Source organism: Tamandua tetradactyla, chromosome 2 (assembly GCF_023851605.1).
Source record: "Tamandua tetradactyla isolate mTamTet1 chromosome 2, mTamTet1.pri, whole genome shotgun sequence".
In the NCBI taxonomy this organism is placed as follows: domain Eukaryota; kingdom Metazoa; phylum Chordata; class Mammalia; order Pilosa; family Myrmecophagidae; genus Tamandua; species Tamandua tetradactyla.
In genome coordinates, this window is record NC_135328.1 from 178,350,573 (window position 1) to 178,365,462 (window position 14,890).

Consider the following 14,890-nt stretch of genomic DNA (forward strand, 5'->3'; position numbering starts at 1 on the left):
AGAGAGGGCAGAGAAGAATGACATAGCCACAGGAAACAGAGAGTGCATCAGCCAACGCTTTGGAGATGAAGAAGGAAAACATCTCCTGGGGAGCTTCATGAAACAGGAAGCCAGGAGAGAAAGCTAGCAGATGACGCCATGCTCACCATGTGCCCTTCCAGCTGAGAGAGAAACTGACTGTGTTCACCATATGCCTTCTCACTTGAGAGAGAAACCCTAAATTTCATCGACATTCTTGAACCAAGGTATCTTCTCTTGGATGCCTTTGATTGGACATTTCTATTGACTTATTCTAATTGGGACTTTTTCTTGACTTTAGAACTATAAACTAGCAACTTATTAAATTCCCCCTTTTAAAAGCCATTTCGTTTCTGGTATATTGCATTATGGCAGCTAGTAAACTAGAACAACTGTAGACCAGCAAATATTGACACAATTTACCTTCCTTTCTTTCCTATCAAATAAATAAACTCTTCTGAAGTTTTGGGTGAAATTTTACTATTAGTAACTATTAAGGCTTTGCCCTATCCTAGCTCTATCCCAATAGTATTCTCTAGTTAGTATACTAGGTATTTATAAACTGTGCCTTATTTCTTCCATAGCTTGTGCCATGGCTACCACTCAGACCCCAAATATTCGTCACTTTGCTCCATCCCCCATCAGAGCCTTGAGGGATGTCACTCCACATTTCCAGGATACTGATTAAGGCCAGACCCTTGGTATACTGGATCCTACTTCTGCTTTTTTCATGCCCTAATTGAACCATTCAAGGTTGGTTAGAACTACTATTTAAGCCATCTCTGCCCTTTGCTCTTGGTGCACCGTTGCTGTCTTTTTCTTACCCCCATTTTTAGCTCCAAGGTACTCAGAAGCCCAGTCCTTGGTTTATACCTGGATTATCTTAGCTCTGTCCCTATGGAGCTATTGGAAAACAGAATATTTAGATTAAGACTCTATGAAATTCATTTTTAACATAAACCTGAAGTAATTATTCTATTTAATAACATTTTAGTATTACTGTACTAGTGATAACCCTTATCTTACTATAGGAGAAATGCATTATTCTGACTAATCCTATATTCTATGTAGTAGAATAGGCCAAAAAGGATGGGATTTATCTATCTCAGACACGGTCCATCTTATATTCAGCTGAATATTAGGGACCTGAAACCAGCTGGTGGCTCATATAGGAAGCTGGCAGCCTCAGGAGTAAGCACCAAAGTTACTCTTATAGTTAAGAGTACAGGCTTTGGACAGAGAGCAACATATCAATCTTGGCTTATATATTCAACTCTATTAAGTTACTCTGTTTAAGCTTTAGTTTCTTCATTATAAAATTAGGATAATAATACCACTGTAGAGCTTTGTTATGAGGATTCTTTGGAATTATTCAACAAATATTTATTGAACACCTACTGTGGACTAAGCACTGTTCTGCATTTTGGTAAACAAAACTTTCTGTCCCCAAAGAGCATACATTCTAGTGCAAATATACAGAAAGTACTCGGCCTCTGTCAAGTAGGAAGCATTCAAAAAATGGTTATTATTAACAAATATTTAACCATTAGGAGTATATTTGTTTTGTTTTACCACTTTCAGGAAGTGTAGGATATAATATTTGTCCACCTGGAGCTTAAATATAGGTGGACAATGAGATCTATATTTGTTTATTCTTATGTATTAACTTAGGCTGAAATGAGCCAGACACTATGAGGTACAAAAATGAATCCTTGTCCTTAAAAAATTCAGTTTAGTTAGGAATATATGAGAAATGCACAATCCTAACAAAACAAAAAGCAGTAGGTCTTTAAGAGAATAATAAAGTGCTATGAAGAGTGTTACTGTCTTCATTTGCTGAGCACATGAGCATAAGATGGAAATATTTTTGTAGGAGGCAATGGGATATATGGCTAACTTGATGAGGGAGGGAAAGAAGAAATTAATTATGCAGTACATGAACTGGGCCCTGTTAGCCTCTCTGTGTACTTATTTTATGGTTTTCATTTCTCACTGTGGCCCTGACTCTAGAGCTGAAGTAATATTGACAATGAGAACTGTTGATATTTGGCCAAAGAACAGATTGGGGTCAGGGAGAGCAAAGTAAAGAGAAAAGCATAAATAAAGTTTTAGGAAATGTGATTGATTTCTAAGAACACTAAATTTCTGTCTGAAGCACAACATAAGTATAAGGAAAACAAAGCAATAAATGAAAGTTAGGGCCCAAGCATAGACGGTCTTAAATACCAAGCCAAGGCATTTATACTTACTTTAGCAGAAATGGTACCGCTCTGAAATCTTTTGAGCAGAGAAATGATATGATCACATCTATGTTTAGAATAAAACATTTGAAGAAAAATAGCATATAGTATATACCATAAACTGGCTTGTGTGTTAATTACTATTTGTGGATTGTGAGCTCTCCTGAGTCCTTGGAGAATAAATTGCACTAAAAAAAAAAAAAAAAAAAGCTTAGCAGAAGAGGAACATTGCTGTGCAGATCTGGATTTCATTAAGCAGGATATAGAAAGATAAGGTGAAAGGTAGACTGACTAAAACATGACATGAATTTCTAACCTATTGCATGACTATACCTAAAGGGTGTTGACTTGTGATCAGCTGTCACTTTGTAGTAGTTAGGTTCAGGTGTCAGCTTGGCCAGATGTTGGTGCCCAGTTGTTCTGTTGCTGTGGACTTAAATCATCAGCATGTGAAATTCATCTATGGCTGATTACATTTGTGATTAGACAAGGGGAGTGCCTTGGGAAGTGCCTTCCACAGTGATTGATACTTTCATTTAATCAGCTGGAAGCTTAAAAGGAAGAGTCAGAAGAGAGAAATGAACCTCAGACCCAGACATTCAGAGATGCAGAAGGGAAATTACCCAGGGAAAGCTGTTTGAACCTGGAAGCCTGGAGAGAAGGCCAGCAGATGTTGCCATGTGCCTTCCCATGTGACAGAGAAACCCAGAGAGAAGGCAGCTTCCTTTCCTCCAAGAAACTGTAAATTTGTAACTAAATAAATCCCCTTTATAAAACCCAGTCCATTTCTGGTATATTGCATTCTGGCAGCCTTGGCAAACTAAAACACACTTGGAGGCAGATTTCTAAAGACTTGTCACAAAACTCTGTCTGTGAGAGAGTAAGAGAGGAAGATTAAGTTTTCATTCCACAAACATTTCCTTAGTGCCTGTCACATTACCAGTACCGTGCTATAGGTAATCCAGCTGTGATCAAGGAGCTGACAGGCTAGTAGGGGAGAGGAATTTGTAAAGACTACAAAATTGTTTTAAAAGTATTGACAAGGTGAGCCCAGTGATATTAAAGATACTTTTTGAGTATAAATTTATAAAATTATATTACCCTGTATGCAACTCTGCCTGTGGTTTAGGAGGCAAATCTCTAGATGTTTAGAAGTATTGAATCCACTGGAGAAACTACGGTTTATAGTGAACTTTAAAAACATAATCTGTTAATGTTTTCAAAGCATACTTTGATTTTAAAATAATACATGTACAGTAATGTGTATTCAAACTCCATAGAAAAAACAAAAAGAAGAAAAAATAAATACCACTCTCCTAGAAAAAAAATAGATCAGTGTTTTCATGTTTGTATATTTACTTCTAGGCTTTTTTACTCTTATGATAGTATTTGTAGCAGGCCTTGGAAGAGGATAACTGAGACCTAAATGAACATGAAGTTATCATTACATATCTTGCATTTTTCTAGGATCACACAGTTGCCACGTCCAGAGCAAAGCAGAATGTTCATCTGTATTTGAATATGCTCCCAAAGTACCCCTCCTGCAGAATGTGTAGCCTGTGAACTCGGGGGATTTTTTCACTGTTCCCATTCCTCACAGGTGCCCCTGATCCCACAGCTGGGGCCAGCATTGATGATGAGAACTGTTGGCATTTGGATGAAGAACAAGTGAAGGAACAAGTGAAGCTCTTTCTCTCCCATGGGGGTTACTATGGCTCTGGAAAGCAACTAAACTCAATGTTTGCCAAGGTAAGAGGTGAAGTATTTTTTTTACTTTCTTAGGTAAACATGGTTCACCATACTTCTGCCTTCATGCATTGTAGCTGGTTCATTTGACCTAGCTGAATGGTAAACCTAGTGGGAGCAGAGATCAGAGCAGACCTGTGCTTTGTGTTTGCTTTGATAGTTGTGTTACTTCTGCTCCACTCTCTAAATGAACTAGCATGGCTTTACTCGGAAGTTTCATAAGGAAGCTACCTTCCCTTTGCTTTGAACCCAAGGCTACCTGCTGAGGTCGTAAAGACTAAAGAAGGCCTCAGTTTCAGCAGTGACTCTAGTCTTTGTGAAATACTATTTTAGTATTTCAGAATTGGGATCTTTCACAACATGCTTTCTTGATACATGCAGAGAACTTGCTTACAGAGCAAGAGTCCTTCTTTCTGGCTCTTTAGATATATTGTGCTCAGATACTTCACCTTTCCTTCCTCCCCTTCTTAAATCCTCCTACTTTTTTTATGTTGTACAGTCACCAACCCCTTGCCCTTTCTTATATGTCAGGTTCGAGAGATGCTACGCATGAGAGATTCTAATGGAGCCAGGATGCTGACACTAATAACTGAGCAGTTTATGGCCGACCCACGACTCACACTCTGGAGACAGCAAGGAACAAGCATGACAGACAAGTGTAGACAGCTCTGGGATGAGCTAGGTAAGTTCTCTTCACTCAGAGAAATGCTACATCCTACCAGTTCGCCCTCTGGCAACAGTTAGTGAACACTTGCCATCATTCATTGCACAGATCTTGCAAAGTGGACTTTAACCCAGCTGGTAGAAGATTTAGGCTCTAGAAAGGCCATCCAAAGTAGTTCTGAATTTACTTTTGTTGCTTTCACAGCTTTGCACTTTGCTATTAACATCAGCATTCTGTTCCAGATGTTACCACATAAAAGACTGCTGAGAGAAGACCTCCTTCCTTATATGGCACTAGCCTGTTTCTCCAAATACTTACCATCCTCACTTTTGTCGTTTTCCCTGTGTCTGTTCTACTCTGTCACTCCTAGCCAGGCCTCTTAGACATATGGCAGTTTCCAAGATTGGGCCTTCAACTCAAACTCTTTCTCTATGTTTCTTTAAGAACTTTTTAAAATTATTATTTAATGTCATGGACTCAGAGTTTTTCTCTGCAGTGACAACTTTGAAATCTCAACCTAAACTTCTTTCCACTTGTCTGATCTCCAGTCAGCTTCCCATTGAACCCTTCCACTGAAACATCACCTGATTACCTCAAGCTTGAGAGATTCAAATAAATAACTCAGATCTTCCCCTATAAAAAAGGTTCCCCTGACTCTGACTTTGGAACCACCATTTTTTATCTCATTTTTCCTTGTCAAGGACTCATTTTTCTGATTCTCTACATCCAGTCACCAATTTTATTTGATTTCTCAGCCTTCAAAGTACAATTTAGTATCTCCAGTTTTTTCCCCATGGCCACTGGTCTGATTGAAGGTCTTGTCATTTTTACATTAGATTAGAACTGTGGCTAACTGAATGACTTCTCTATTCTAGGTTCTTCCCTTCAGGGGCAGTCCTCTTTGGTCATCATTCTCTGTGTTATTCCCTTGCTCTAAGACCAGTTTTGCAATGCTGATACTCAGTTCTGCCCCCTGTTTTCAGAATCTTCCATGCCCTGCATTCACCATCCAACCATGACACCGTTTTTGGGTAACACTGTAAAAGTTCAAATATGCATCCTCTTCCATATTGCCCCAACCTCAGAAAACAACAACAAATTTTAGTTGGAGGGAATTAACCTCCCCTAGATCTTTGGCAGTTCCTTATATCCTTTGGCAGTTCCTGACTCCTTTTGCTTAACTTTTCATACAAAATAGCACAAGGAAAAACTGCATCTTGGGATTTTAGTGAGTTCTCCAGATCTAAAGCCCCTGAAGTATGTTTTATAGGTTTAGGGTTGAAAACTTTGGTGGGAGAGTTTAGTGACTTCAGGGTACTTGGTTATTATGGAGCTGGTAAGCCTGGGTTTTTGGTTTAGGTTCTGAGGCTTTTCATATCACCTGAGACAGTAATGGCTTTGGAACTGTTATTAAAAATGAATAGCTACATTATTGAATTGTTTTGTGCCAGTCCCTATGTTAAAAATTATACTCAGAGTCCCTGTGTTAAAGATTGTATTCACATTATTTCATTTAATTCTCATAACAACCCTATGAGGTAACTGTTTTTATTGCAAAGAAACAGAGATAGCTCTGGTTACTTTGGATATGGAATAAAATAAACAGTTATAGAAAACTATCTAATATACATTCACACCTTCTGAAGTACAGGAACATTGTACTATTAATTTTTAGCTACCAGTTCAACCTGTTGCAACCAGAGTTACATGATCACATGACACAATCCATGGCAACTTGGGAACTGCTTCAAGATGTTTTCCTCCGAAGGGATTATGGGCATGGACTCTGTGCTGGTTTGAAAGGAAGTATGCCCCCTAGAAAAGCCATGTTTTAATCAAAACCCCATTTCATAAAGGTAGAATAATCCCTATTCAATACTGTATGTTTGAAACTGTAATCAGATCATCTCCCTGGATGATGTGATTTAGTCAAGAGTGGTTGTTAAACTGGATTAGGTGACGACATGTTTCCACCCATTTGGGTGGGTCTTGATTGGTTTATTGGAGTCCTATAAAAGAGGAAACATTTTGGAGAAAGAAAGAAATTCAGAGAGAGCAGAGCAGAACGACATAACCACAAGAAGCAGAGTCCACCAGCCAGCGACCTTTGGAGATAAAGAAGGCAAATGTCTCCCGGGGAGCTTCATGAAACAGGAAGCCAGGAGAAGAAGCTAGCAGATGGATGCCCTGTTTGCCATGTGCCCCTCCAGATGAGAGAGGAACCCTGACCATGTTCACCATGTGCCTTTCTAGTTGAGAGAGAAACTCTGACTGTGTACACCACATGCCTTCTTACTTGAGAGGGAAACCCTGAACTTCATCGGCCTTCTGGAACCGAGGTATCTTTCCCTAGATGCCTTAGAGGGGACATTTCTACAGATTTGCTTTAATTGGGACATTTTCTCGGCCTTAGAACTATAAACTAGCAACTAATTAAATTCCCCTTTTTAAAAGCCATTCCATTTCTGGTATATTGCATTCCAGCAGCTAACAAACTAGAACAGACTCCCTTTTGGGGTAAGATATTAATATCCCATGTTTTAGATGATAAAACTGAGCTCATAAAAGTTAAATTTTTTTGTTCAAAGTCGCATGTTAGTCAGTGGTGGCTCTAACCTGGAATCCTTATCTGTCCAACTCAAAAAGCAGCATTCTCTGCAACATCTCCCTCAATTCCATATTGTTTCATACTTTTCTTTCCAAGTTCTTGCTTCTTAAGAATTTGAAATTAACCTCCTTGAGATAATCAATTTCATCTGAGGCCTGAATCTCTTGGAATCATTTTTGTGCCAGTTACAGGATTGTACTGTAGATCTGGGATTGGCTTTTGGGAAAAAGTAGGTGAGGAGCTGGATAAGAGCCTGACTGCTCACTAGCTCTTCATTGGAATTCTTTAGTGAGAAAAAGGTAATGGCTGCTGTGCTAGTTACCTGGGTGTTTTCCACTAGGCCTAGGCTGGGGGGAACATGTAGAATTGTACAGGCTGATTTACACATGAAGGCCCTGTATCCTTCATGTGAGATGCTTTCATCATATATCTGCCATTCCTTAACTGTCCATTCGTATTTAAGAGTATGGCACTAGAAAACTAAAAGAGAGCCCTATGTGTATATAAATAGGCCTTGACAACTAGTTATCCTACTGAGGATGATCTAACTGGTTTCTTTCATTGAGGAATCCCAATATCAGTATCTGCAGTATTTTTTTCACTTGAATTTATCAGTTTCCCGGATATCTTGTCTATAAAGTTATAATCCTATCATATCAGTCTTAGAACCAAGGAGAGAAAGAGGACCAGGTGAGTCCATTTGTTCAATATGTATGCCTTAGTTTTCAGTGTGGAAACCCCACCCTCAGCTGTACTTAGTGTCCCCAACTAAACAGCTTCTCTAAATCAACTTTTCCAGCAGATAAAACTATTTCTATCCCTTTACTTTCATTTTAGTGAGGTTTTAGGAAGGGGTGGCGATAAACATGTCTGTTTAGTTAGCCATCTTTAACCAGAAGTTAAAGGCCAAACTCAAATATCATTTCCTTTCTATTACTTTCCCTGACCCCACATGCAGGATTAGTTGCTTCATAATATATGTTCCCATGGGACTTTATATATGTTTATTATAGCATTCACCATGCTTTGATGTAATTATTTATTTGGGTGACTCTTCCCTATCATCCCTTTGGGAGTCATCATTGTAATTATTACAGAGTATAGTTCCTGTTTCATAGTTCATTTTAAAAATTAAATTGAATTGAACCAACAGAAATGGATTTTCATCATTTCAGTTAGTAGACAAATTCAGTCTAGGGCAATGTTTAATATGTTCCTATTTGCCTTCAAGAGGCTTTAAAATAGTGTCTAAATATACTTCCATCCAAGGATTAGCTCCATCCCAAGGGAGTTTAATTTAAGAGGCTCTGCAGCCAGGCATATTGCTAACGTGGAATTGTGAATGTATCTGGCTCATCCACACAGCCAGCCTTGAAAAGAAGAAGCAGGTGTACTTGAAAGGGAAGGTGATATAGTAAAATGAACAGTACTCCCTTGATTATATGGAATATGTGTTATTCTGCTACACGAAATCAAAGAACTTGATGGTTTAAAGGCATCAGAAGTTGATCAACAGTTTCAAAATCCAAGTTCAAATAAACCATTTTCCCTAGAAAAGGGAAGGGTAAGGGAAATACTAAACTTCTGTTATGTGCCAGGTAATATACTAGGCCCTTTACAAATATTATTTTATTTAAAGGACATTATTAAGCCCTACATAGTAGGTGCTTTTATTATCTTGGTTTTATAGCTGAGGGATTTGAAAATCAAAAAGTCTTAGGTCAACTAGCCCCCAAAAAGTGAAACCTTTCCTAACTACCTCCCTTCTAACTTCTTACCTTGTACTAAATGCCCTTCATCTAGGCTGCTATTTTACCCTGAACATATCTTTCTCTTAACACTTATTGTATTTAAATGGCATTATGTTTATTTATCTTTCTCCCTGAAAAGACAGACAGGCTCTTGGACAAAGGAGGCTCTCAGTAAACGTTTATTTATTGGACTGCTGGCTTGAGCTAAGAATTCAAGCCCAAATCTATCTTGCTCATCAGCACAGGCACAAAGATCCAGATATCAAGATTGTTACTCTACTTTAAGGAAGCTTGAAGAAGGAAAAATAATTTAGTTCTAAAAGCCCTAACAGACCTAGTTTTTAAAATTGAAAAAAAAAACTGTTGTTTTGGGGCATAACCCAAATACCCCTAAAGAGTATGAGAAAGATCAAAGGTGGTAGTGGAGTTATACAGAGAAGGTAGGGTTTAACAAGTGAGTATGATTGCTGAATCATTATACTGATATTTCTTTTAGTCTCTGGTATCTTAGAGCAGCTAGAAGCAAAAACCTAAAATTGTGGAACTATAACCCATACTAAATGCTGAAATCTGTTCTGCAACTAATTGTTGTGCTGTACTTTTGAAATTTATTGCTTTTTTTGGTATATATGCTATTTTTCACACAAAAAAGAAAAAAGCCGATTGTGATGATAAAAAATATTTATATTCCTTCTAGTCTCCAATGTTATGGAGCAGCTAGAAGGAAAAATCTGAGATGATGGAATGGTACCCCATCACAAACTCTGCAGTCTGTCCTGTAACTACTTGTTGAAGAGTGCTTTGAAAATTATTACTTTTTTCTTTCTTTGCTTTGTATATATATTATACAATTTTTTAAAAAATTCAAAAAAAAAGCTGTTGGTTTGCAAACTTTCCCTAACACCTAAAAATAGAAGAAAAGAGTAAACTGAAACATTAACGCTTACACATTCATCAGAAAAGATATTTTTTTTAAAATGTGGGTCGGCACAGCTGGGACCCGTGGAGCATCTAATTCTGTCCTCGTAGTGCCTTTCGTGGCTCTAGGCGTGCAGGTCCGCCACTAGGTGTCCCGCGTGCTGCTGTTGCTTCTCCTGCAACCATCGTCCACTGCCACCCGAGCATGCCCAAAAGTCTCTTGGGAGGCTTTTGACAGCCACAGACACGAGCTTCCCAAGGAGCTCTTTTCTGCTGCTCCAGTTTTTGGTCATGGGGATCCACGAAAATGACACAGAACCTGTCAAGTCGCTGCTGGTGAAGATGTAGCTGCTGTTGAGTGCTGAGCAGAAACACCTCCTTCACCTTGTTCTGCAAGAAACCATCACCCCCTCTGGACAGGGGATCTGATTAATCACATTAACCAAATGACTTTTTTCCTGTCATCAAACCTCCTGCATGTTCCTTTGCATTTGGGGGCAAAGTAAAAGACATTTATTCTCATTCTATGTTTATATTAGTCCTGTTAATCACCATAGAATAAGGGTGTGTATCCCAATTGCTTATTTCCAAAATAGCAGAAGAAAAATATATTTTTTTAATAAGCATGGAATGGAGGTAGAGGACATGGCTCTCTTCCGAAAACCTTGAAGTATAAAAATGAGAATCCCTTTTATCCAGTTCCTCTTCATTCTCCACCCAGCTCACCCCTGTCCATCTTTGTTTTATAATGGATATTTTATTTTGCATATCTCTGTTTAAAAACTTAAGCTATATGGTTTAATAGTGACTCCGACTCCTTAGTGTATGTATTTTTTTTTTTTTTTTACATGGGCAGGCACCGGGAAATCGAACCCCCGTCCTCTGGCATGGCAGGCGAGCATTCGTGCCTGCTGAACCACCATGGCCCACCCTGTATTTTTATGTCTTTGTGATCACCAGGTTTCTCCTTTGTTTTATCATCCCCCTTATATGTGTTCATAGAAATAATTTTATTCCTTACAACTTTGTTGCTGTTACAACCCTAAATCCATCATAAAATTATTCTTATACTCTTGTGGTTTAGATTTGTCTTATCTATAAAATGTGAATATATTTATGGACTTTTCAGAAGGCTAAAAGCAGAACCAGATAGCTGTGTTTCAGCTCCAAGATGTTTTCATTTAAAGTTTACAGTCTACTTAGTATGTATGCTGTACCAGGCAAAGAATCTACAGAGATAAAGATATAGTACTATAGTACTAATGCAGTTGTGTATATTTGTTTTGGAATTCACAGTGCTGGTTTTATTCTCATAGCTATATGCAATCTAGGTGACATATATTTGTAATAGAGATATCTGCAGTTTTTATTTAGTTCAAATGTGTAAAATCATAGGGTGACTCTTTGGTTACGTGTGATTAGGCAAAGCTTTATCCTTGTTCACCTAAACTAAAATGGCTTCCCATTTTAAAACACTAAATTTCCAAGGATTTTTGGGGGCCAAATTTAGCTGTTTGTATATTTTTTACAATTTTGAGAGCGATTTTAACTACTCAAAATAAACCTCATTCTCAAACATTCTGCTCAAAGATAATGCATCCTTTCGGCTGAAGTTGTATATAACTTCTGAAGTTGTATATAACTGAGATTTAAGGACCCACTTTCGAAGTGGTAGATTTTTTTTGTTTTGCTTGCTTTTTGCTGGGTGGGGATGGGAAATTGGGAAGTGGCAAGTAGGTTGTCACCATGAGTTAAGTGCCTCAGAATGAGTGAGATTTGGAGGATGGGGGGATTCTTTTCTATTTCCTCCAACAGTGTGGAATTAGTTGGTAAGGAAAACAGGAGAGAGCCTTTTGAAACAGACCTAGTCACCATTCCTCTCATTTGGCTGACAGGAAGGGGAGTATTAACCCTAAAAGCCTAGTCCAACTTATTGCAAAAGTAAGGGTGCATGCTCCTTTTGCTCTTTGGCTTCTTCTGGTACTACCCATGCTGAAGGTCTGGCTGGCTGTACTACTCTATTTTGACAAGAATCCTTAGCATTTATGCAGTGTGACTGGTGATAAAGTTGGGTTTAAGGAAAATCCTACTTAGGCCTTTCATCTAAACTCCTTGTGGCAGGGAGGTGGGGAAAGGGATTCCCAGAAATCCCGGTGTTGGGTATACAAACATACTCTAGGAAACAGTAAAGCTCCTTGTTTTCCATTTGCCATTGGCTCATTTATGTATGTCCCTCAGAAACTTAATGGTAGGCATAGTTAGGTTAAGACCAAATTCCAGCATTTCTGAGTTATCTTGCTATATATCACTTTAATATCAAAGTTGACACCACTTTCTAAAATAGCCAAAGAAATATTTTAAAGGACATTATTAGTCTGCTTATTACCTTGAAAACGAGAGGGAAAGATCCTTATCACGTAAATGTGTACTGACAATTTGAAATTACATTCAAAATATTGTAAACTATTGAAAATGGTGGCAGTGAATCAGTGATCCTTAAAGGGGATGGGATTCCCTTTCCCCCCATTAAGAATACTCATATAATGAGAATTATTGCTTATGAAAAAATACTTTATATGTGAATGGTACAGAAATATAAAAATGTTTGAGAACCACTACAGCAGAGGAAGATGATTAAGATGAAATTAGTAAATTAGGAAAGTTCTGGAATTGAAGGATACTGGTACCTATGGATTAATTTTAACTCTCTAGGCATCTCTACTGCTATTAGGCCAAAGATTCACAAACTTTCTATAAAGGGCCAGATAAAAATAACTGAGCCTTTGGTACCCAGATACAGTTTCTATCGCATGTTCTTAGTACCACTATCAAAATGTAAAAGTCGTTCTTAATTGTACAAAAACAGACTGCAAAACAGATTTGTGAGCTGTAGTTTTTCCACACATGGACTAGACCGTAGAGCATAGTAGTTATTTAGTAAATGTTTGTTAAATAAATAGACCTCATGGAAATTATAATAGTGAAATATTTTTGCTTATTGAACAAAAAAGATTGAATTTAAATGAGCTAGACATTCAACCCCAGATAACAGACAAAAGAACAAAATTAAATGAAAATTTAAAAGTTCTTAAAAGAAATTAATGCATTAGGAAACAGCTTTTTCAAAACTTTTATTTTAAAATTAAGAGTTGGTCTCTCTCAGCCAACACAGCAAGCAGACTCACTGCCCTCCCCTTCTCTACATGAGACATGACTCCCAGGGGTGTGGACCTTCCTGGCAACGTGGGACAGAAATCCTAGAATGAGGTGGAACTCAGCATCAAGGGATTGAGAAAATCTTCTCAACCAAAAGGGAGAAGAGCAAAATGAGACAAAATAAAGTGTCAGTGGCTGAGAAATTCCAAGCAGAGTCGAGAGGTTATCCTGGTGATATAAATATCACCTGTTTAGTTAAGGTGTAATTGAGAGGCTGGAGGGAACTGCCTGAAAATGTAGAGCTGTGCTCTGGTGGCCATGTTTCTTGAAGATAATTGTATGATAATGGCTGTCACAGTGTGACTGTGTGATTGTGAGAGCCTTGTGTCTGATGCTCCTTTTGTCTACCTTATCAATGGACAAGTAAAACATATGGATTAAAAATAAATAATAGGGGGAACAAATGTTAAAATAAATTAAGTAGATTGAAATGCCGATGATTGGTGAAGCGGAAGGGTAAGAAGTATCGTATGTATGAATTTCTTTTCTGTTTTCTTTTTGCTTTTTCTGAATTGATGCAGATGTTCTAAGAAATGATCATGATGATGAATATACAACTATGTGATGATAGTGTGTTATTGATTATATAACAAGAACAGAATGATCATATATAGGAATGTTTGTGTTTGTATGTGGTTATGTATCATAAATAAAAAATTAATTAATTAAAAATAAATAAATAAATAAAAATTAAGAGCTGATTATTTGAAAAATACAATAGAATAATAACAACAAAAAAAATGTAGGTTGATTTATTTTCCAGGTGCCTTATGGGTGTGCATCATTTTAAATCCACACTGCAAACTGGAGGAAAAATCCTGTTGGCTGCAGCAACTACACAGCTGGAATGACCTGGACATCTGTCCCCTGGAGGATGGGAACTATGGACATGAGCTGCCCAACATCACCAATGCACTTCCCCAGAATGTCAGTCACAGACCAGGTGAGCCAGGTGTCCTTTCACACCCTTTGTGCTGGGAACTGCAAAAGACGGGAGGGTAAAGCCCTGGAACATTTGTGTCTGGACATCCTTTTTTGCTGTTAAAATCATCATCCTGAATGAAAAAAAGCTTGTCCTCTTGTTCATCTTGAATGCCAAAACTTAAATAAGGGTAAGCCTTTATCTTTAACATTTCCACTGATAGAGTGTCCTTATCATGCCCATCATAAAGGCGTAGAGCCCTAGTTCTAGTTTTCTAGCTGCCAGAATGCAATATACCAGAAACAGAATGGCCTTTAAAAGGAGAATTTAATAAATTGCCAGTTTACAGTTCTAAGGCCTAGAAAATGTCCCAATTAAAACAAGTCTATAGAAACATCCAATCAAAGGCATCCATCCAGGGAAAGGTACCTTGATTCAAGAAGGCTGATGAAGTTCGGGGTTTCTCTCTCAAGTGGAAGGGCATATGGCAAACACAGTCCAAGTTTCTCTCTCATCTGGAAAGGCACATGGTGAGCACAGTCAGGGTTCCTCTTTCATCTGGAAGGGCACATGGCGAACACGGCGTCATCTACTAGCTTCTTCTCCTGGCTTCCTGTTTCATGATGCTCCCCAGGAGGCATTTTCCTTCTTCATCTCCAAAGGCTGATGGACTCTGCTTCTCATGGCTATATTGTTCTGCTTTGCACTCTCTGAATCTCCTTCATTCTCCCAAATGTTTCCTCTTTTACAGGACTTCAGAAACTAATCAAGACCCACCCGAATGGGTGGAGACATGTCATCACCTAA

General features: G+C 38.2%; 1 protein-coding gene across 2 annotated transcripts in view; it reads left to right on the forward strand.

Annotated features, from left to right (window-relative positions):
* ZSWIM5 (zinc finger SWIM-type containing 5) overlaps positions 1-14,890 on the forward strand; it is a 339,569-nt gene that overhangs the window by 238,783 nt on the left and 85,896 nt on the right. For both annotated transcript variants that reach the window (XM_077149864.1, XM_077149865.1), the window contains exons 3-5: positions 3,859-4,007; positions 4,536-4,686; positions 13,925-14,104. In XM_077149864.1, coding sequence (XP_077005979.1) covers positions 3,859-4,007; positions 4,536-4,686; positions 13,925-14,104 — 480 coding nt within the window. The remainder of the gene's footprint in view (positions 1-3,858; positions 4,008-4,535; positions 4,687-13,924; positions 14,105-14,890) is intronic.